Genomic DNA, 23892 nt, shown 5'->3' with positions numbered 1-23892 from the left:
AACTTATTACTTTGGTTAGTTGACAAATTAGTCAGAGGATGACTTGGAACTCTTTCTATAGCCTTGGCGGTTAACTCGATTCGCACCCAATTAAAGCGGACGCTTAACCTTCCCTCTCTCCAAACCATTTTAATTGAAGTGTCGTCGCGGTTCGAATGGAGAGTATGCACAAAGCGGCCGATTATACATATTGTTTTGCAAGTGAGAAAAGGAAAGCGAGTGCTTTTCGCTGATGGAATAGCCGTTGCCGCGCGCGCTATTTTTTCTTTCTCTCTCTCTCTCTCTCTCTCTCTCTTTCTCGGCGCACTCACTCACTCACTTAGACAAAGAGAGCCGGAGAAACAATGGCGGGGCAAAAAAGGACTGCCTCTCCAACTATTGTATGCAAAAATTTGCGGAGCAGCCGGCGCGCTCAAACAAAATAAATCCCCGTGTAATTTGAAAAGACGCGCACGGACGCAAAAAAATATAAAAAAAACAATCGGCAGCGCATGCAGAGCGACGACAAACTTGCCATTCGCAGAAAATTAACTCTGAATTGCTCGTCAATTGGGCTTGAAGGGTAGAGCCGTTCTTCCACACTGTTGATCTCGCGGGGAGGGGGAGGAGGTCGCGAAATATGCGGCCGTGAATTCGCAACACTCATTTTAACAACCGAAAAATAGTCATTCGTGCAAGCTATTTTGAAAGAAAATTATTTTATTGAGTTAAACGCCGTTGGAAGTTATGCTGGACGAAATCCAGATTGGGAAATGTCTGTTTTCTGTAGAAAACTGCAGCTGAATCTGTTTCTGTTTGTCCTTGTTGTCATTTTTGGTGCTACGAAACTGCTGGCAATAATATTTTTTAACAAGGACCTCTTTTCAAACCACTACGAAAATAAAATTTAATCTTTTCTTTAGTAACTAACACTGGGTTTATTTCGCCATTGGTTTTTAACAATTTTTACCACTCAATTTTTACAAATTCTTGCGCAAGAAATGGAAGAATCAAAAATTTCCTTTACTGTGCAGGTTTTACTACTTAAATTTGCTATTTTCTGCCTGAATATCCCCAAAAGTTTTCTCAGGCAATTTTTCAAGCTTAGGTCGTGAGAAAATAATTATAAAATTACTGAAAACCACTGCACTGATGTTTTTAATAAAAAAATATCGCAATCCTGACTGCCTATTTGCAATTATCAGCACGGCCATAATGACTTTTAATTGCGTTTAAAGCGTCTGGGGGATGACAGTCGCTCGCTTAATGAAAGATTAATAAACTTGCTGAGAGTAACGTGTTTGCAGCACCCTCCTTTCATGTCGGCTAATTCACATGTCGTCGCGAAAATCGCTCAACGCACTGTCTGCCCGTGGCACAAAAGAAGGCGGTAATGAGGCGCGCGAAACAAGCCGCGCTCATCAAAGCACCGTTTTCAAAAAATTTTCCCTGCTCGGGGCTGCGAAACAAAGGGCTCGCTCGCTCGCTTTTGCCTGACGAGCCTTTTTCATGTGTCGGTCGGTGCTCGTTGCTCGGCCCGAATTCCAAGTGCAGGATAAAAAAGATGTGCTGCTGCTGGTGGTGGATGCGCCCTTGACCTGCGTCAAGGCCCGCGTTTCACGGTGCTTGCTCCTCGGACGGACGGACGAACGCGAATCGGCCGCAAAAGCACACAGGTCGGCGGTGCTGCCACCAGCCAGCCAGGGTTGCTGCCGCGCTCACTCGGGGGAATCGATAGCGCGCGCGAGTCGCTTTATCGCCGGGCTGCTGCCTCCCTCTGATGTTTATGCAAACGCCGAATTTCCCGTACAAATTAATGACAGAGAAAGAAAGAAAGAAAGTGATTTTAACTATGGTGGTCGAGTGCTCGAAATTGCGGCACGGTGCAGGTCTCATTTGGAGTTCTGGTTCAAGGCCGGTGTCGGGGCGCGCTGTAAAGAAGTGCATTTTGCAAGGAGCCTCGATCCTCTTCAAACAATGCAGGTCAGCGCAGCTAACACGGGGCTGATGGATCAATTTTGGCACGGCTATTAAGGCCAGTGCAACCTTCAATCTCTCTCTCTCTCTCTCTCTCTCTCTCTCTCTCTCTCTCTCTCTCTCTCTCTCTCTCTCTCTCTCTCTCTCTTTCCCTTGCACTATGCGAGCAGAAAAAAAGAAGTCGCTCCTCGCGGATGCGTCAATCGAGGATTACGCAAAACGACGCCGTGCTGGCCAGGTTAGCAACAAAACCCGACCGACGCGCGCCTCGTGACGTCACGCTCGCTCAGCTGACGCTGCGAGAGGGTTGAAAAAGAGCTGCCTGGGGTTGCGAACGAACGAACCGCCGAGGGCGTGGCCTGTTTGCCAACTGCGTGTGAGTGTGTGGACGAAGAAGCCACCTGCCTTTGACCCTCGCTGACCTCCTTTTCCGCCCGCGGTTTCATTATTTCGCTCACTCGCCAGCACTAGCAGCGAGAGAGAAGAGAAAGATGAATAAACAGCCGGCCGTCGGTGATGGAATCGCGCGATGCCGTGATGCGCCGCGATTTGTTACCCTATCACGTCGTTTTCGTGAGAAAAATTCGCCCCTGGAGAGACTTTATTTTGGGAAAATCGCAGCGTGGAACTTTAGAGGGCGTGACGAAAGCTCAATCTTATTTGATTTGTTTTTCACCACTCAATTTTTACCAATTTCTAGCGAAAGAAATTTTTTCCCCAGTGAAAATCTAAAATTTGCGGTTGTTGCAGTGGTCAAAATTTTATTTATTCTTTAAAATTGCTATTTTCTGCCTCAATTCACCAGTTTCTTGCATAAGCCCTTAGTGTTCGAAGCCGCCAACAGATGGCGCCAGCGTATACTTACAAAAAAATTCAAATTTAATGCACTTTCGCTGCAATTTCAGTATCAATCCTGCTCCTGTAGACTTGCCGAAAACTAAAATCAGTCCAGCCAGTCGCCGTAGAAACGTTGAGAAAGATTTCATATTTCAATAAATAGTGTTTTTATCGATTCTACTGCGATTGGATAAACCGATTTCTGTTTTCAGCACGTCAAAAGAAAGAAAATTAAGCGAAGAAGGCACAGTGTCAATATTGAGTCTGAAATCGCTGCGAAAGTGCATTAAAATCGAAAGTATGCGGTGGCGCCATCTGTTGCCGGCTTTGAACACAAAGGGGTGAAATTTGTCTTGGCCATATCTCGGGTTCTAACAGTCAGAATTGAAAAAACTGCACACCGTTCGACTCGTATTGACCTCCCCTAATAATCTGCAGAGGTTTAGAGGTGATCTACCCTCAACCCCCAACCCCAATTGACCCTGATGAGGATAAAATTATTTTTTTCCATCAAATTTATAAATATATTTAAATTTAAACACTAAGAGCTTACGCAACTGGTGCATTTCTCCAAAATTAATTAGGAAAATTATAAAAACCGGTTTTTCCACTGCACTAAATTTTTTTTTAAAAAATACTAGTTTTTTGCAACTTTGTTCAAGCCATGAAAAAATGCCCTGCTATCAGTACATTTTGACTTGCCAGAGCAAAGCATAAAAATGTGCAATACGTCAAGGCACGTTTGTAAAAGTTTCCACGTCCCTTATCTGACTGAGCAGTGAGTGAGCTGTTTTGAAAGTGATTTATTTTTGTAACTAGTCCCCGTGGCGAAGCCCGGGAATTTCCACAGAAGAATAAACCAGATTTGGTGCAAATGGCAAAGTTATCTCATTTCCTGCAGCGCGGTGCATATAATGCACTCGCAGCCCGTTCAAAGGCCCGTGCGGCACTCAATGATATTACGCTATTTGCCGAGAGTGCGCTGCGCCTTCTGATGTTATTGATTTTGCCATTCTACCAGTCTGCCAGTCCGGTCGGCGGACGAAAACAGGAAAACAGGCCGCAACGTGGCCCACTCACTCGATTGTCGGCTGGAGACAAATTCACGTGCGTCGGCTGTCGGCCGGCAGGTGCATGCAATAATAAAATATTCCCAGAGGTAATTTGCAATCGTGCAATCGCGAATGATGTTTCCGGACTCTTTTCAATTATTGTTTTACTGCTTTCACCTCTGCTTAATTGTTGCAAAGTAATAATTAGCTCGGGGAGGCGCTTGGTTTCAACACGCTCGCGGTTGTGTAATTTTATCGATTCGCCGCTCGATTGGGCACAAATCTAGTGGATGACGTAAATCGCGAGTCGCTGCTGTTTTGCACTCGAAACCTCCTAGATAGTTTGAGACAAGCGGATGCTATAGAAAGACTATCGTTCCGTTCCATCCGATGGCTTTTTCGCAACTATCCTGTCGAAATTCACTTGCACTCGGCTGTAAACAGGAAATCTTGCATAATATGCGCATTACAACCTTTAAATTAGTGCTTTGCGCGGGTCGCGGGTTTGAGGGTTGAACCCGCAAAACCCGCACCAAACCCGCGGGTGCGGGTCCAGATTTTGCAAATCCAATATGGCGGATTGCGGGTGCGGGTTGGTGTTGTGCGGTTTGGTGCGGGTGCGGGTTGACTCGGCAAACCCGCAACTTTTATGTAATTGACCAGTTGCATAAACCTTTAGTTATTGAAGGCCCCAACAGATGGCGCAACCACAGACTTTTTTTTAAAAATTTTGTTTTAAGCGGTTTTAAGGCATTTTTGCTGCGATTTCAGACACAATCTAGCTATTTTGCTTTTTTAAATTATTTGCTTTTTTTGACGTGCTGAAAACCAAAATCGGTTCAGCCATTCGCCGTAGAAACGTTGGAAAATATTTTTTTATTTCAAATAATAGTTTTTCACGATTCTACGGCGATTGGCTGAACTGATTTTGGTTTTCAGCACGTCAAAAAATAGCAAATTAATTGAAGAATGCACGGTAGCTAGATTGAGTCTGAAATCGCAGTGGAAGTGCCTTAAAATCGAAAGTCTACGGTGGCGCCATCTGTTGGTGGCTTTGAACACTTAGGGTTTATGCAACTGGTGAATTGAGCCAAATCTCTGAACTCAACAAATTGTTGTCCAGGGGTCGATGGATTTTGATGAATTTTTTTGCTTTAAATTTGCCCTAATTGAACTAAAAATCAGTTGAGAAAACCCCGACTTTCCAATTTTTGCGGGTTTTGCGAGCGTTCAAAGATCAAAATCTGGGAATTTTGAGTATTTCATAACTTTGCTCAGGGTGGTCCTAGAACAAAAATAAAAAACCCCGTAAACTCGTCTTAACAAGACAAACAACTTTTATCGTGACCTCAAAGTGGTAGGTCAAAGGTCAAGGTAAAACAAAATTTAATTTTTAGATTTTAAACTCAAATTTGAAAATGAATATATTGAAATTTTTTATGGTACGTATTTTTTGTAAATAGGACCACCACAATCCGAGATTCGGGTGTACAAAGTTTTTTTTATCGAGACGGGTGCAATAAAATGCTTGATGAGCACCAAATCTCGAATTCTGCACTAAAAATCTTGTCGCAATTATAAAATAAAATATAAAATCGAATTATACCCCTTTAGTGCACTTAGGGATGTCGAGAGGAGTCTAACGGTATCCGGTTTTTGAAATTCGGATGATTTGAAGTCGACATTTTTTGGTCAATCACCGTTTTTACCTACCTCCACAAACAAGGGTTTTAGAATTTTTCATTTTTAATTAAAAAAATTAGGAACAACGCCATTCCAAATTTTAACGTTTTTAACTTAATTTATGTGTTCTACAAAACGGTTTTGAAAAAAATAAAAAATTTCAATATATTTATTTTCAAATTTAAGTTTTAATTCCAAAAATTAATTTGTGACCTTGGGCTTTGACCTACCACCTTGAGGTCAGTATAAAAGTTGTTTGCCTCGTTGAGACGAGTTTACGGGTTTTTTAATTTTTATTCTAGGACCACCCTGAGCAAAGTTATAAAGTACTCAAAATTCCCAGATTTTGACCTTTGAACGCCCGCAAAACCCGCAAAAATTGGAAAGTCGGGGTTTTTAACTGATTTGCGCGGGTCGCGGGTTTGAGGGTTGAACCCGCAAAACCCGCACCAAACCCGCGGGTGCGGGTCCAGATTTTGCAAATCCAATATGGCGGATTGCGGGTGCGGGTTGGTGTTGTGCGGTTTGGTGCGGGTGCGGGTTCAAATTTTGAAAAAGATATGGGTGCGGTTTGGGTGCGGTACGAAATAAGCGGGTTCGGTGCGGGTTTGGGTTGAAAATTTGTACCCGCGCAAAGCACTACTTTAAATTCGGGTGAATAATCACTTCTAAAAAGAGTTCCCACGTTTCAGGCCACCGCCATTAGATTGTTTATTGAGGAAGCCGGTGTCTATTGGCAATTATTGCGCTCCGTAAAAAGAAGACAATCGGCGGGCCGGCCCTTGGTGAAAAGTTGCAAAACGGTGTGACATTGGCCGCTGAAGCATGGAATTCAGGCCACGGAGGTGCGGGTGCCGCCGAGTGGATTCGATTGATTCCCAATCGACCGCCGCGCGCGCGGTGACAATCCACTTGACACACACACGGCTTTCGCTTTTGTTTGCCAGACCGATTGGCGATCGCGAAACGTGTGCGAAAACGCCGATTTGCACGTTGGCGCACTCGTGTCAAGGTGGTGCTACCCACAAAAATAATACCACTCGAGACTCGAGACGGCTCGAGCAGAATAGATTTTGCTATTGTTGCCAATTGCAGGGAATTAATTGGCTCTCACTCGACCGATTGATGAATTAAAATTGGGCATTGCCAATTTAATTAAATTGCCGTGTACAATTATGATTCAATTCACCTGTTGCGAAATCATATAGCCTTAATTGATGTGCTGACATTAAAATAAATCATTTTAACTAGCAACATTTAAGTGTGCAACAGCCTAGAATCGAAAGTAACCGCTGGTGCCATCTATTGGCGCCTTTGCAAATGGTGAATTATTAAGAATAGACGGCATTTTCCGTTTATTATTCACTTTTTAATAGTATGTAACGATTTCAAAACACTTTATTAAAATAATTAATAATTAAAATTCGGGGACTAGAGGCCTTTCAATAAAAAATATTTTTAGCTTTTGATAATTCGAAATATGAATAAAGTTGTTTTAAGTCGAGTCTACCAATAGATTTGCCGACTTGTACGCTCTTCCATTTACTCTAGAGAGTGTTGCAAGTAACCATATTGCAGTTTCCCTTTCATATCGGCACTTCTCATGCGGATCTTTCTCCTGAGCGGCTAATTTTTCACTATGAAAGTTGCTAGCTATCACAACGGAGCGCCGCAAGTAAAGTGAATCGCATATATTTGATTGCACCACAACCTAGTTACGATGCCGCGCCGAGTGGTTTTAAATATGTATAATTATGCTCTCTTGCAGACGCTCGCGATTTTCTCGTTTTTCCTCTGTGCATCTTCGGGCAGCTTACGTGCCGCCAGTCATGCCTCTTTCTCGGTTTCCGTGATAATCAGCCTGTGTTGTACAAGGTTGCGTCACGCTGGATTACAGCTGACGAGATGACTCGTGTTGTGTCTAAAATTTCGAGCCTGAATAAATGAGCGTCATTTTAAAAAGGCATCGCGTCGCATTTCTCCGCAAATGAAGCAGAAATAAATGTATGCCTGCTGGACGCAGCGGCAACGTCGCATCTCAACATTTATTTCCAAATGTTTATCCTCAAGAGGCTCAAGTGCCGCGCGCAGTCTAATTTTGCGCGTTCCATTTATCGGCTCAGATAAATCAAATTGTCGCGGCAGTCGCGGCGCGAATGCAACCGCGAGGGCCTATTTCGGTCCCATCTGGACTCGGACTCGCGGCTGTCAGTCCAAGTTGGCATCTCTTGCCGAGTTGTGTGTGTTGGTCTGTTGCAAATAATCGCGTTTCTCAATGAACTTGCCACTTGGTGCTTGCTCGGTGACGTCACACCGGGAGCAGAGCAGCGTTTGTGCCACGCTTTTGCTCAACGAGAGCAAAACCGGCTTAATTTGTAATATGCAATGAGCCCGAGGACGCATTGATCCACACACTCGCGGCACCACCAAGAAAGGCTTTTAATTAGCATCAAAATATTGTACGTGTGTCTCAAAGATTAATGTAGACATTTTTACTAAGACAGTAATTTGTTTAAAAAATTCTTAGCTCTAAATTTATTTAAAAAATTGCTTTACACGCCATCAATTAAGAACATTTTGCTTTGTTGACGCAAAAACCCGCATTTATCCGGGAAAAACACTGAATTTTAAAAATCTGTTTTTATTGCGGGGTTTTCCAGAACACACGAGTTTTAATTAAAGATAAATGCACTCTCATTTCGGATGATAAAAAACAGGGATTTTTAAAAAATTAGGAAAAAACACTGGTTTCACCAAAAGATAAACAATTTAGGCTTTCGATCTTAATTTTTCAAAATTTCTGACTCAAATATAGCCTTGTCTGAGTTAAATGAGGAAAAAACTACAAAATTTGTATTTTTTTCCAGCTGATTTTTTGCGCAAAAAAGAAACAGTGGTGCATTTTTGCGCATTGCCCTGAATTCGACCAATTGATTTTCTGTAAAGCTCTCTGCATGATGTCAAATATTTTCGCTCCAAACAAACTTTTTCAGGTTCGGTTGCAAAACATTTCCAATCTGGACATTTACATATTTATTTATTTATTTATTTTCTTGAAAAATATCTCGGCACCTTTTAAGCTGTCTACGAGCATAATATTGACAAGAAGTCGCCGCGCAAGAGAAAGCAGATTAGTGCGTCGTCGGAAAAATCAGCTGTTTTCCTTGAGCCTAATAATTGGCGTAATTGGAAGTATCAGCTGCGGCAGCAGGCCGCCTCACGTTCTGGCTTGGACGGCTTCTTTTCTTTTCCCTCACTCCCTCCCTCCCTCTGCCGCCGAGAGAAGAAAAGTCCCGAGTCACGTTTTTCATTTCTGGGAACGAGGAGAATTCGCTTTGGCCGCTTCGGACGGGCCACGCGATCTGCTGCAATTAAAGCGGATGCATCGCGCCAGTCGTTCTCGTCCTCGGTGGCAGCGGCGGCGGCAGCGGCGGCGTAATATTATGCTCCAGTGAGCGAGTCGAACGGGACTTTTGCCGTCGCGGCTAATGTAACGCGAAGCTGCGCTGCACACGGCGGCGGCAATTAGTGAATCCAGTCAAGTCGCGGCCCGTGATTTCAAAACATCTCCGCTCCGTGACACAAACCAGATTTAAAGTCGCGCTTTGCTCATGATTTATAATGGATGGATGCCCTCTGTTCTTTATTTCCCCTACTTTCGGGCCGAATCGGTTCGATTACGCCAATTTTGCAATGCGCTAAAATGCAGTACTGGAAACCAGCTGGCGCGTTTTCTTCATTTTTCCGAATGTAACCCCGAAAAGGTCACATTTCGCGCCTCAAAAGTGTTTTGTTCTTCAATGTAAATACATTTGTTTCGAAAATAATTGCAAAATTGCAGAAAAACACGTTTTTAATGCGCGTTTTTGCGTACCTTGCTCTTAACACCAGAAAGTAATTATTTGGATTCCTGGGAAAGAAATTAAATGGAGATTCGCATCTCGCCTTTAATTTAAATGAAAAACGTGCTCGATAATAATGTGCGTGCAATTTGTTCTTCCGCAAACAAAGGAGCATTATTAATTAACAACGTGGAAATATGTAAATTGTTCATTGAGGAAGCTGCTGGCATGATTTGTCCTTGTAAAATTCGTGGGAAATTGAATTAATTTGAATTTAATCAGTAAACATGAGCACTGCGTGACAGACGTCAGCAGAAAAGTGAATTTTCTCAATTTTCTTTAACCTCGGTGGCGTGGAGTAGCCCCCAATATTTATTGAGGAATGTATTTTAACTGAGTTTGTGTAACGATTCTCCTCATGCCACGAGGGCTTGTGTTGAAATTTCATTTGGTTGCGTAACTCCTTTTTAAATCCTCTGTGATGTAATAAAATTTGGATGGATTGGCGATCTAGCGAGCCTGCCCGATCGTTTTAATAAATATTCGACTGCATTCTTGACGCTACTGATGGGCAGATAAGAAAATGAAAAACTATGGAGATTGCGACGGGTGGTTGACTGATACAAGAAGCAGTCGCTCGCTTGGCAAAGAAATAAACAAGGGCTGCTGCCTGTGAGACTAGAAAGCAGGATCTGGCTGGCTCTCTGAGTGTCTGCGTGCGGAGAGCGAAAGAGACAGAATTAATATTCTCGGGGCGATCGCCGCCGCGTCTGCTGATTGGAATCGATAAAGATTTCTGCCCTCTCGCCGCGCGCACTCACACACACACAATGGCCAATAATTTTGCTCTCAGCTCGCCCGCCGGTGATTAATGAGCGCGCGAAACCAATTTTTTATTTTATTTTGCCGTCCACCGCCACGGCTCATAATATTAAACGCCCTTGTGATTGCGCGCAGCTGCAAATTTTCACGACTCGGGCAGTCGACCCGCTTTGCAATTCAGATCGACAACTCAGTATCATACCTCTGTTCCGCGTTATTACCCTTTTAAAATGTATTGTCTCCTCGCTTCAGGGGTCAACACACTTTTGATTTGGGGAAAATGACAGAAAAACCATTTGGCTCTAAGTTGAATGATAGTATTTTTTTTATTTTATAAAATGATCAAATTTTTCGAATTTTACCGGTTTTGCTCTCTTTTTTGAGCATCCGGGGAGAGAAAAATTATGAAAATTTTATAGTGAGAAGATAAAAAATAATACTTTTGAGTCTTGAAAGTTATTTTTAAATTTTTAAAAAATTGCTGATTTTCGAAAGGAGTGTGCGTTTGGCCTAGTTAAAATTCATCAGTCGATAGTAGCGTCAAAAACTGCCTATTTTCAGAAAGCCGATTAAATTTCCAGTTTTTTCCCATTGTGCAAATTTTTCTCAAATTTGCACTTTTCTCACAAAATTCCTCTGAAATTTTCAACTAGCTGCTAGAGAACCTTTAAATATTTTTTTGGTAAAAATCAAATTCACTATCATTCCTCTTTAGTTCATTCTCATCCCTTCGAAATTCTTACCATAAACAATTTAAATCTAAAAATCTTCATGGTTTGCTAGCAATTTGCACACCATTCAATTTCGCTATCCAATAATTCTTTCTATCATCTGCACTGGAGGCGTGTGAAAATTTTAATCCTCGATTTCGGAAATGCACAGTTCCGCTTGCTAATTGGCGGCGCTCGAGTGTTGGTTGGCTTGTGAGTCGGCTCACGCGTCAATGTGACCATCTGCTCCCCAGATGGACGGACAGCCAGCCGCCACACCTTTGTCCGCCCTTTCTTTCGCTTCACAGTTCACATGCACCGCACCGCACCGACACTCAAGGCTGCTGCGAGCTCGAATTTTTGTCACCGAATTGCAAAAAGACGCGAGTCGCCTGCCGATTTGCTGATGCTAATCGCTCGCTTCTAATCGCGAATTCCTCCGCTCGCTGGGAAATTCGCTTATCTTACTGTACAAAGTCTCGAAATCTACGCATTGGAATAATAAACAATTCTATTGTTAAAATTTCCATCAATTTTAATTGATAAATGAATGGAGAAAACGGCCTACTTTTATAAAGCAGTAATGAATAAATTTTAGAACAATAAAAAAAATTAATTGGGGCACTCCGGCCAACTGTGACCCAAATGATCGGATGAGTGTTTTGAAATATGGAGAGCACTGCGAAATCCCGGAAAATGCTTGTTGCCAGTGCATGAACTCATTCATTAGGATTCAGTCAAAGCCAAAATCAACCTAATTAGCAGCGTAAATTTTTTAGAAAATTGGCTGCAAATGGTGAGGACTGTCTCCTTACTTGAAATCCTCTTTTATTTCCCAACAAAGAGTTTCCCTAAAACGCTATTGGGCAGATCTCGACGAGAGGAATCGAATTCTGCCAAGAAAATGTTGGCAAGCGCTGCAAATTTTGCAGAAAATTGTAAAAAAAACTAGTTTAATTGCAGAAAATCAATTTTATAGCATTTAACAACTCTAATTAAATAATTTCTTGTGTTTGCAGATCAACCTTCGGTTAATCTTGGTCAGTGGTAAGACGAAGGAGTTTCTGTTCAGCCCGAGCGAGTCGGCTGGCGACATCGCTCAGCATGTTTTCGACAACTGGCCCGAAGGTGAGTTGCTGCCGCCGCTGCGATGGCGCAAATAATAATAAAAAAAAACCTCCGTTCTAACTGCTCGGCGGTTCGCAGAAGCATCTGCTTTGATTGCCCGCCTTCAGCTGCTTTTCGCGAATATCCACGGAAATAATAAGCGTAGTGTCGGACGGCAGCTGAATCGTGCGTGAATGTCGAACCAAGTGCAGTCAGCTGCGCAGCATTTGCTTGTCACGAGTCGGATTACAGACGGAAAATCAGGTGTGTTGCGCGTTCGTCCGCAACGCTGACACCACCACGCAAAGCTCTGATAGATAATCCTCGGTCACTTTCAGGAAAACCGAGAGAAAAAACAGATTGTGTTTATGTATTTTGCGTGTGGCTGGAGGAATTTAATGACCTTGCCAGTGTTGCGAAATAATTAATTTAGTGCTCTAAATGGACTTGCCGTTATGTTGATTTCCACAGACAGATGGCAGAGGAGCGAGAGTTCGCTTGTTTTTTTTTCTTTTTATTAATTATTTAATCACTCTGATGATTGTTTTGGTATGCAAGTCAAAAGTCAGCTGATGCCATCTGCTGCGAGACAGTGAATAAAGGAAAAATAAATAACACGAGCGAGATTGCAATTCTTCATATATCTCGATAGTGTCAGTTTGCACGTGCTGCCGATATAGTTCTGTTCCCCAGCAGAGAGATAAAACCCGCGTTAAATGGGTCATTAGTCACTGCAGCAAGATAAGCTAGGAGTGACCGTAAAAAATACCACAACCTGAAAATGTTGCCTATGATTATTTGTATTTATTGTTTTATTAAAAAAAATCACCGGGACGGTCAGATAGATCAGATAGATGGCACATCAGGTCAATAGAAATGTAACAAAATTCGCGGGAATGAAATTATTAGGTCGGCACGCCTCTTTTTTGACGCTTCTGATTGGCCTCCATTATTTCGACGCCATATTGACTCCTGACCGGCGGGAACCAACACAGATCGCAATCCGGACCCCGGTGATAATTACGATTACGCAGTAGGTTTTAATTTGGATCACGCATGCGCAGTGATGAGTTTAAGCTACCCTGTGAGATCAAGAAGCGATCTGAACATACTGCGCGGCTTCAAAATGGGCGAATTTTTGAAGCTGACCGACTTAACCATTATAAAATTAATTTAACACAGATTGCAACATGGCCCCCGGTAATAAAAATGTCGTCGTTAAGGATGTTGATTTTTTTCTGCCTTGCCACACTTAAAAATAAAAAGTTGCGTCATTATTAAGCAACCGCAAAACGATAATTTAATTCCTGGAAATGATTAAATGACTGTCTGCAATATTTTTAATTTATAGTCATAAGCGTTTAACAGCTGCAAATTAAAGCCACTCTAATTAAATTAATAAAATCGCAGGAATGAATGGAAATTAATATTTTTTTATTTAAATTAAAAAATTCTTTCCCCTCCAAAATTACGTCGTCGGTCGGAAGGGCCAAAGGAATCTCGAGTCCGATTCGAGATTGGAGCTCGTCGAGGCGCGTTTAATTTGTTTGATAAGTGTAATTGCGCTGGCACGATGTGGGCGCAGTTTCGGTCACCGATGCCGACGCGAGGTTACGACCTCGTTAATGACGTCACGTGTGCTGCTGGCTCTAATCGAGGCTTATATATCTATTTGGTTGTTGTCTGCACGCAGGTTGGGCCGAGGAAGCCGTGTCCAAGGCGGAGATCCTGCGCCTCATCTACCAGGGCCGCTTCCTGCACAGCAACGTCACCCTCGGCGCGCTGGGCCTGCCGCTCGGCAAGACGACGGTCATGCACCTTGTGCCCAGAGAGAATCTTCCTGAACCAAACTCTCAAGGTGAGATAGAGAAGGAGAATCGAATCGCTCTATGGCGTACACGGCTCCCAGGGTCGCTGCTCGCTGCCTTTGGGAGCCAACACACGATTTAAAGAGGATTCGTACGGAAAAATCATAGAAATTCCTTGTTCAATTAAAGCCGAAATTGACCTATTTTTAAAACAGCTGCTCCCCTCACTTGAAATCTGATTTTATTTCCCAAGAAAGAGTTTTCCTAAAAGGTTTCAGGACAGATCTCGACGAGAGGAATCAAAATCTGCAAAAGGAAAATGTGGTCAAGCGCTGGAAATTTTAGAGAAATTTTTCAATATTAAAATCAACAAATTGTAGTACAAATTTTTTATCGATCAACTGCATTTTTCAACTGTATCGATCCTCTTTAATTTATAGAAAAGAGGAAACAGTGTTGACTATTTCTCTATTTCTATTCTTATCCGCTAATAGCTGTTCTTTATTCACAGTACACTAATGTTTTTATGAGGTCATTTTAAAAAATATAGGCATTTTTTATTGTTTGATTGAAGTGCCAATTTAAATTACAAAAGTTTTAAATATGAAAAAAGTTAAATTTTTTATTTTGTGAAACGCTTCATTTATGTATTCAACAGTTTTAATTAAACATGAAATGCAAACTCTTACGTCATTCTATTTTTTAATCAATGCCAACTGCCAGTAAATTTATGTACTTGCTAAAACATTCTGGAATTTGGTACCATATGGGTTCGAGTATGCCTCTGAAAGTCTTAGAAATTATTAAAATGAAAATATTTTTTCTGAGACGATTCAACAATAAATTAGCTTAATTTTGGATATTTTCATTTTTCCCAAAAAAATTAAAGGTTGTCAAAGGGGCAGTTGAAATTTTCAGACGAATTTTGTGCGAAAATAGTAAATTTGAGAAAAATTTGCTCAGTAGGAAAAAACAGAAAATTAAATCAGCTTTCTGAAAATAGGCAGTTTTGGACGCTTTTATCAACTGGTGAATTTAAATCAGGCCAAACACACACCCCTTTAGAAAATATGCACTATTTGGAAAAATAAAAAACCTTTGAAGACTAAAATTACTATTTTTTCTCACTTTAATTTTCATAATTTTTCTCGCACCGGAAACAATTTATTTGCTCAAAAAAGGGGTGTAACCGGTAAAATTCGAAAAATTGGATTTTTGGAGCACTTTTAGTCAGAAGTATTTGAAAAAAGGTCAATTAGGGTTACCATTTCATTTTTGAAAACAAAAAAATCCCAATCGATCCACTTTAAATATCTTTTTGGCTGTTTAAACCTTGTAAATTGTAGATTTGTGTCTATAAATCTGTGAGGGAAAACATTAATTAATTTCTAATTTATTTGTTTCGTTTCAGACCAACGACAGAAGAGCAAGGGCGGCAGGAGCAGTTGTTGTTCGGCCTCGTGCTGCATCCTGTAAGAGTGGGCGGGTCCTTAGAAGGTCCACTCGCCAAGTCCACGGTGCTAAAGACTGAACCTGTGACACGAAAGAGATTCTCACAAGGAACAATGTGTACATAATGAAAATAGTCTCGACAAAGACAGAAGATGTATCTTATATATGATGAATTCAACATGCAAGTGCCAGCTTTTGAGTGGACACTGAGAGCTACTACGTTTTTGCAATCAGCGGGCGAGAAACGGATTTATTAGTTTTTTTTTATTATTATCATCATCGGTTGCCACTCGAAGGACTTGCGTGTGTGCCTCCGGAGGAAGAGCGGGTAGCCGGTAGCAGAGATCACATTGCATTCCATGGTTCTTTTCTCCGGGGCGGCTGCCGAGGACGAGACGACGCGGATTTTGCTATTACATTTGCTCCTTGAAGCACATCACTGTTTCTGCGAGAACGACGCATGAGGAAGAGAAAGAGAGAGAAAGAGTGTGTGAGAGAGAGAGAAAGTTTTGAAAGAGAAACTCGCTGATTTTGCGTATATTGTTGTGATATTTGAATGGATAGTGTTGTTATATGAAGAAAAAAAATGAAGAATTACTACGTAAGACAGAAAGAGAATCCACTACTAAATGCAGAACTATTCTCTATGGATTATATTAAAATGAATTAAACCTAGCTAAAATCATGTAAACCGAAGACATCGTACACGAAACAATTTAATATCTCCATTATCGATCCAGCAGTGTGCTTGCAAGCTATTTGTCTGTCAACATCGTGATCAACTATTTTTGCGTGTATTATTCCATCTCGAAACTGTGTTTGAGTCGATTCGTTAATTCACCCAGTTGCTCAGACACTACCATTTGTTTTAATCTGTTCCTTCGACCGGGTTTTGGTATTAAAAAATTTAACTTTGAATTGCGTGAAACCGAGGGAGTCGAAGCAGCAAAAGAGGGGGGCTCCTTGCGATCTGTTACGCCCCCCTCTTTGGCGGCTGTTTCGACGCCGCATATCAAAAAAATCTATTATTTCTTAATGCCAGAAGTCCCCAATGAATTTTGAAATTCTTGTTCTCGCTGGCTGGATAGTGTCTGGCCAACCGCGGTTTGTTTAAAGTACCTTTTGACTGAATTAGTATTATTTTACCGAGCAACAAGCCAAGTGTTCATCAATTCCTGACGTAATTATTTGTTCCAACTAGTAAAAGCCCACGCAAAAGCAACCGCAATGTTCCGAATTTGCATCGCGCTTTATAATCACTCACGCCCACGATAGCCAGAGCGTCTCATAGTTATTTTTAAAAGGACGAAATTAATACAAGCTTTGTGAATTTCACGAGAACACGGACGATGAGAATGTGCAAAAATGTCTGTTGCTGTGTCAAATCTTTTCAATTTAATTCGCAATCGGATGATATTAAAACTTACAATTGTATTGATAATTGAATCAATTTTAACAATTGCGCACGGGGTTCGATTTTGAGTGAACGAGAATGATCCCCTACATGTTTGTAAATTTTGGTTCTTAATAAAAACAAACAATCTAAAAGCAAAATACAGTCTTTTTATTCATAACGAGAAAAATATCACATAAGTTCAGTCTTGAAGTTTACTACTCAGGTCGTGGGTTGGAATCGCACTTCATTTGTACCTGAAAAAAACCTCAAGTTAATAAGGGTCTCGAAAATATTTTTCCGACATTTTTACAGTCATGATTTTTTCACATTATAGTTTTAGCTTTCATACAAGCTGCTTCACATTTTTTTATCACTGACATGTTTAATTTTTACATTGAAAATATGCTATGGAATTTTGATAATTGTAATCACATATCTTTCAAAGGTTACAAACTAATTGAAAATAACCACCAGCAGGTTAGAAAATTGTGTTTCTATCTTCAACATTTTGCACAACAAAATTAATTAACAATTATTTATCGAACACTATTCGAACAGGACAGGTGATGTTTTTATGAAACAAAAATTCCCACCGTCAATATAAATTTAATTACTAATTTATATATCAAGTCATGCATGGCGTTGGTACAAGACCAATTATTTCGGTCCAACTCGGCAGCTGTGACTTCGAGCGACGTCCCAGGTACCGAGTTGTGTGCACAGATTTGTTTGCAACGAGTACAGAGAGATATTATGAAGTAGAATAATGATTTGGTCAGTTTCCCTGGTGGTGCCGAGCCGGGCCGCGCGTCTGGACAGAATCGAGTTACAAAATAAATCAAAGAGAAAGGCGCGCGCGGGCGACAGCACCACCAAACAAGCCACTAAAAGAGATTCGTTACCTTCTTTGATCAGCGAATTCGCACATTCCGGCAGTCAGTACAATCTTGAGCTAATACAACAAATAATCGCATCCTCCTTCACAGGCCGCACAGACAATAATAATCATTGTCTCCAGAGAGATAAAAATTAGGGTTTTAAAATAGAAAAAGAGGCCAATCTTATTTTTTTGTTTTAAATTTATGACATCAAATCGTGTGCTTGAATTAACTACACAAAAAGGATTAAATTAATAATTTGGACACAATCATGACCACATTGCGACATTATGGATCTAAATGGATCTGAAAAGGATTATATTTTACTGGCTGTGTGTGTGTGTGGGTGTGTTACTTGTTCTCGTGCGTGCACTCTCCAGGTTTAGTGTCTTGAGCGGTGGGTGGTTTCGCGCTCTTCGCGTCGCTCTCGTTCCCGCTCCGGTTCTCGGCGTGCGTCGCGTTCCCGTTCCCTGTAGCGCTCGTCGTAGTACCGACTGCTGAAAACAAGCCAATCACGCACAATTGCAGACAAATGTTTCTCGATCGGCCACTGCTACAAGTGGGAGGGACACTTTTATTTATTTATTTATTTTTATTTTGCTCTCTCTCTCGGAAAAGCACACAATCAATCAATTCGATCACAATTTGTCATATGTTATACATATATACAATCGACAGGAGATTTCGAAAATGAAAAACAATTGAAAAAAGACTTGAGAATCCGGCACGACAGTATATATATTATAATAAATAGATATATATGTGCAGCTGCTTTGGAAACAAAACCTTAAAAAGCAGCAGTGTACAACAACTGCAAAGTCACAACAAATAGATTTCACAAGATGGGACTAGTGTTTTGGACAAGATTTGTACAAGTCGTTTCCGTGCATTTTATAATTATGCACTTTCAACCAACATCTGTATTATAATGTATATATATCAACGACAAAAGGGGAGGCACATCAACCAAAAAATTGAACATGCCGTCGGTCGGTTGGTCGGTCGGTCGGTGTAGAAAACAGGTAAAACAGTTTGATAATTGATATATAATTGTATAAAATGCTTTCTTTGCACCACTATGGCCGCGGCGATTGTGCTCTCGTGACAAACATAGGTTTGTTTTTGTATCCACAAGATTGTTCGGTGTCTACGTAAAATGGCAACAGAGTGGGTGTGTGATCAGTATCTGTACAAGGAATACCTGGATTTGGAATTCATCAGCGCGGGGTCTTCGGCAGGCTCGGTCGACTTCAGCCGTGGACGCACTGTTGTTCGAGATGAGCTGGAAAATCATTGCGACTGTCATTGCATGGACTCACAAATTTGGGCGGATTTTTCAATCGAATAAACAGATAATAAAACTGCAGAAATAGTTTGGAGAGCAGGGCTGCAAAAAAATCGCATTTTTTAAAATCAGTTCATCGCAGGCAATGTTTGCACCTTAGTTTTTACTTCTAATCATTTGCTCACGGCCTCGACTTGAAAAATTGCCAGAGAGAAATCTTTGGAGAAATTGAGGCAGAAAATGGCAAATTTAAAAATTATAATCTGCAGAGTAGAGGAAATTTAAATTTTGACCACTTGGACTGAAAATTTTAAACTTTCACAGGGGAAAAATGCAAAAATTCGATTCTTGCGCAAGAATACAGGGTGGTAAGCAAACAGGGTTTGCAGAAACCAGGATTTTTCTGGTAACGACCCACTGCATTGCAAAAAACATTTTTTTTTTCAAGGGGTTCAGCTAGCAAAATCCTCAACTGTTTTTTGCTTTCTATGTTAATTCAAGTAAAGAAATAAATTGAAATCCTGAATTTGACTTGTCATTTATCCTAAAAACATTGTTAGAGAAAAGCGTTTTTTTAACTTTCTGGCTTTGCCTTTTTCATCCATTAGAATCTGCAGGGTATTTAGAACTTTAAATTAATGTCGATATTTCATAATCTCTCCATTCAATAAAACGCTCAACTTTGTCTACTGGGACTTGGCTTCTGATTCAAAATAAAATAAAAATAAATTTGAAACAATCTAGCAAGGAAATAATTGTTTGTTGTCTACCTGTCCTCTCTACTTCTTTCGCGGTACTCTCTTTCCCTGCTTCGAGACCGCTCCCTTGGATAATCAGCATAATATCTGCAACAATGGAAAATTTATCATTTAATTCACTGCAAATCAAATAAACAAATTCTGAGATGATTCTCAAATAAATTAAATTAATTTTGGGCAATTTGATTTCCCCCCAAAAAAAATTAATGGTCCTTTAACGGCCAGTTGAAATATTCAGACGACTTTTGTTTGAAAATGGTAAATTTGAGATGAAATTTCCTTGATGGGGAAAAACTGGAAATTTATTCAGCTGTAAGAATATAGTCAATTTTTGACGCTACTATCAACTGGTGTGTTTAAAGAGGCCAAACACAGACCCCTTTTGAAAATCTTCAATTTTGAAAAAATAAAAATAACTTTCAAGACTGAAAAGTAATATTTTTTATTATCTCGCAATTAAATTTTTATAATTTTTCTCACCCCGCGGAAGCAATTAACTTCCTTTGCTCTAAAGAGGTCGTTACCAGTAAAATAAAAAAATCGTTCCAATATAAAGACATTACTCTCCTTCACTTATTAATTTTGACCTTTTTTCCCCACAATTCCTTCTTGTCTCACCTATCTCTGTCCCTCTCTCTGCTCCTCTCTCTGTAATCTCTTTCACGACTGCGGGACCTTTCGCGTCTGCGCCTGTGTGACCTATCCCTGGACCTTGATCGCTCTGAGGAAGAAAAAGACATTGTAAAATAAATGAAAAGCACATTAATTAAATGGAGAAACCTCTTCGTCCAGATCCGTAGCTCTTGGCCTCGATTCCGTGCAGCGTGTCCTGTAGACTGCTGATCAGAATCTTGCAGCGGTCGTCGTTGGCCACCTTGGATTGCTTGATCAGCGAGATGGCCGTGACCAGCGTCTCGATGGCGCTGGCGTAATCACCGGCCGCGGCGTCTGAAACGGCCCTGCTGATGGCGGTGCTCGAGACGGACCGGTTGCGACCCATTATCTCCTCGAATTCTGCTTCACTGATGCCAGCCCCTCCGTCAACGCCTGTCGGTGGCCCATACTGAGAAAAGAGAATACATGATTAACAAATTTTATTTGGTTTTTTATGAAAAATAAGGGATTTTACAACAACTGGTGGATTTGAGTTGTTATTTTAATTTTATTCGTTCGTCTGGGAGATTGTCAAATGATGCCTGGACCAAATAACAGGGTTGCATTTGCTTACCACTTCATTTTTACTAATTTCTTGAGCAAGAAATTAATTTATTCCATATTTCCCCTGGAAAAATCTTAAAATCAGCGCGCTCGGCCGCGCGAAAGTGCATGAAAATTCGCCAATTTCTCAAAATCTATACGTTTTTCGTTTTGTTTCTGACGTGTGTTAAAGTCAGGGTTGCAAAACACCAGTTAATATAACAAAAAATGCAGTGCATTGGTAATAAATGGTTTGAAAAATTGTCAGAGAGAAATTTTATGAGAAATTGAGGCAGAAAAATGGCAATTTAAAAGAAAACATCTGCACAATAGAAGAAATTTCGACCACTCTGACCTCAAATTATAGATTTGCACTTGGGAAATATGGAATAAATTTATTTATACCATTTGTTGCGCATGATTTTGAGTGGTAAAAAACAAGAAAATGCAACCCTGGTCAAAGTGCAAATCTTCAGCTTCCCATTGGTACCAATGAAATATTTTGCCCATTGAGAACACATAGAGGCGATTTAACATTGCCCGCTTTCAAAATTTATAAATATCACTTCTTGAGCTATACTGTAACAAAAAGAAATTTTAAACTTCCAACTTGCGGATTTTTCTCCCATTTTTTCCACAGGTTTTAGCATCTTAACTGTTTTCACTCACGCGTACTCAAGGTATGAATTCTAAGAAAACCGCCAACAATTTTAACCCAACAAAAATTGGCAAAAATAATAAGATAACCCCTTTTTCATCCATCAAAATCACTGAATTCTCAACGAACTCACCCTGGGCCAGGGTTGTGATGGTGGTGGTCCATAGCCCTGAGGTGCAGCGTGGGGTGGGCCGTGTGGGGGTCCGTGAGGTCCGCCAGGGTGTGGCGGCGGCGCCTGGTGCGGAGGAACTGCCCCCGGAGGGAAGAACGCGGGGTTGACGTGCGGCGCCGGCATCTGGCCCGGAGGCGGCCCCAGAGGCTGCATCATGCCTGGGGGAGGTCCACGCATCGGGGGCCCTTGGCCTGGAGGCGGACCCTGCATTGGGGGCGGCTGGTGGGGCGGGAAGCCTGGGCCGGGGGGTCGGCTCCAGTCCCCTCTTGGAGGCGGCCCACGGGGGTCGTTCGGATGCATTTGGCCTGGAGGCGGGCCCCGCGGCGGGCCCCCTGGAGGCGGAATTTGGAATGGCTGCATCGGGGGGAAACCCTGAAATTAAATCAACAATTATTGATTGTTTATTTCACAATAAAATAATTTTTTAAATTTAGAAGTCGCATTCTAGACCGAAAACGTGCCGTCAAGGCAGCGAAATTAACCAAAGTACTCAGATTTCAGGTCGCGTGACCAGAAGGAACCCAAGGAACATCAGTCACAGGCAAGAAGGAAAAATCGTCACCAAATGTGCTCGAAATTTTTGGAAAAACCTGCCTGGGAGCGGATCTCAGGTCGCGGGGTACCCTGAAAAAGGTCAATTGAGTACCGCAGGTTAAAGCTCTTCCCGAGACCTATGCGATGAGGGTTCATTGTCAATGATCGGACCAGCGGCCGAATTTTAACAAAAATAAAACCATTTTCGCCCATAAAGCCAAAAACCCGTCGAAAAAAATATCCACTGTTGAAAAAATAAACTGAGAGTTCATGGTATATAAAAAGTTGTTCCATTTTTAACTCTGGCATAATAATCCAGTTGATTTTTTCAAAAATCCGGCAGAAAAAAATTCGTAATAATTCGAAAAATGGGTTGATTTTGAAAAACCACACCTGGACAGTCGCGTCCTACAATAGGGCATTGATTGATACCTAAATCGGCGCCGTCGGGCCCGTAGGGTCCCACCTGGGCCCCAAAAACAAAAATTTGAAATGCCACAAATCGCATTTTTCAGACTATACAAATTAAAAGCACGGCTCCTATTGGTCTTAGAGTAAAAAATCTAAGTTTTTCAGACTCGCCGCTAAATTTGAGGTCTGGAATAACACCCTCGCCGACTCAAATCGATCAAATTTAATTATTTGAATTATTTCAAAGTAAATTTTAGTTTAAACAACTTTCGACAGATGCTGTGAAATCATTTATGACTCAACTGACCATGCTGTGAGATCTGGATGGTCCAGGTGGAGGTCCCTGGTTTCCAGGCCCACCAATTGGGCCTCTGTTGAAGTTTCTTGGGCCTCCTCCTTGCTGCATGCCTCCGCGCTGCTGGGACATCTGGGGGGCGGGCCTCGTCTTTGACTGAGCCTCGAATTGGAACTGCGGGCATTTCGATTCGTTAAAATAACTCAAATTTAATTTAAAATATTATAACCTGGTTCAGGGCAGCTTTGGTTGGGTAGGTGACGACGGGCTTCTGGCCGTGCAGCTCCTTGTCGCCCAAGCGGGACATGCACACCCGCGAGCTTTGATCTGAACCGAGCGAGATGATGCAGAATCCTTTCGATTGACCATTAGCTCGGTTTTCGAAGAACTTGACCTCGAGAAAGTCCTTCACGCCGAGGTCGCTGACGGCGTTAGCTATGTCCTGGTCGGTGGTCCACTACGCAAAGCATTAATTTTGTTATTTCTAGCTTTGTCAACAACTGATTACCCAGGTGAGGTTGCCGACGTAGAGTTGGTGCCGTCTGCCACCATCTCTGTCTCCTCGCATCCCTCCCGAGGACTGGTATTTTTCCATCGGGGGCGAGTTGTGCGGCCCGCTGCCGTTGTTTGTTGGTGGTGGCTGTGCATTTTCTTCGTTGTCCTCGAGGTTGGACGATGGAGCGGCAATCACATCATCGTACAAATCGACTCCATCGGCTCCGAAATCCTGCAATTTCAATAGGGGCATGAGAGTAATTTGCAAATTGCTAAAATGGGATTGATGGGTCAAAGAGGGTCCTCAGTAAATTGGAAAATTTTCGAGAGATAAAGAACGGGACTCGCTGATTTCGCATTAAACCCTTCAAGTTGATATTCAAATATTGGTTTCTGATCAGATATCGTTGCCGAGGTCAGTACTAACCTGAGAAAAGTCCTGGTCAATATCATCCGCATACAGATCAATGTTGTCGTCCGCCATTTTAGCGGCTTAGTTTGCTGGAAGCTAGCGGCGTAGCGGCGAGCCGCGACATGCAACACA

At 41.7% G+C, this 23892-nt stretch overlaps 2 protein-coding genes across 4 annotated transcripts in view; one reads left to right on the top strand and one right to left on the bottom strand.

Moving 5' to 3' along the window:
- Positions 1-16823, top strand: part of UBL3 (ubiquitin like 3) — a 25303-nt gene extending 8480 nt beyond the window's left edge. Inside the window, exons 2-4 of the mRNA XM_065487663.1 lie at positions 11922-12030; positions 13703-13867; positions 15229-16823. Of these exons, the coding sequence (XP_065343735.1) occupies positions 11922-12030; positions 13703-13867; positions 15229-15293 (339 nt within the window). The 3' untranslated portion in view covers positions 15294-16823. The remainder of the gene's footprint in view (positions 1-11921; positions 12031-13702; positions 13868-15228) is intronic.
- LOC135941892 (cleavage and polyadenylation specificity factor subunit 6-like) lies at positions 16813-23892 on the bottom strand. Of its 3 annotated transcripts, none has more exons than XM_065487662.1 (10): positions 23776-23892; positions 23362-23580; positions 23083-23310; positions 22866-23027; positions 21575-21985; positions 20367-20649; positions 20205-20307; positions 19599-19673; positions 18745-18825; positions 16813-16919 (listed from the first exon to the last, which is right to left on the bottom strand). In XM_065487662.1, the coding sequence occupies exons 1-10, from the start codon at positions 23830-23832 to the stop codon at positions 16910-16912; spliced, it is 1629 nt and encodes a 542-aa protein (XP_065343734.1). In that variant the 5' UTR covers positions 23833-23892; the 3' UTR covers positions 16813-16909. The 3 variants fall into 3 exon arrangements, with proteins under 3 accessions (XP_065343734.1, XP_065343732.1, XP_065343733.1); XM_065487660.1 differs by lacking the exon at positions 16813-16919 and adding an exon at positions 16928-18040; XM_065487661.1 differs by lacking the exon at positions 16813-16919 and adding an exon at positions 16928-18037.

Source organism: Cloeon dipterum, chromosome 4 (genome assembly GCF_949628265.1).
Source record: "Cloeon dipterum chromosome 4, ieCloDipt1.1, whole genome shotgun sequence".
Taxonomy (NCBI): domain Eukaryota; kingdom Metazoa; phylum Arthropoda; class Insecta; order Ephemeroptera; family Baetidae; genus Cloeon; species Cloeon dipterum.
Note: the sequence above shows the minus strand (reverse complement) of the source record. Positions and strands in the feature narration are given on the sequence as shown.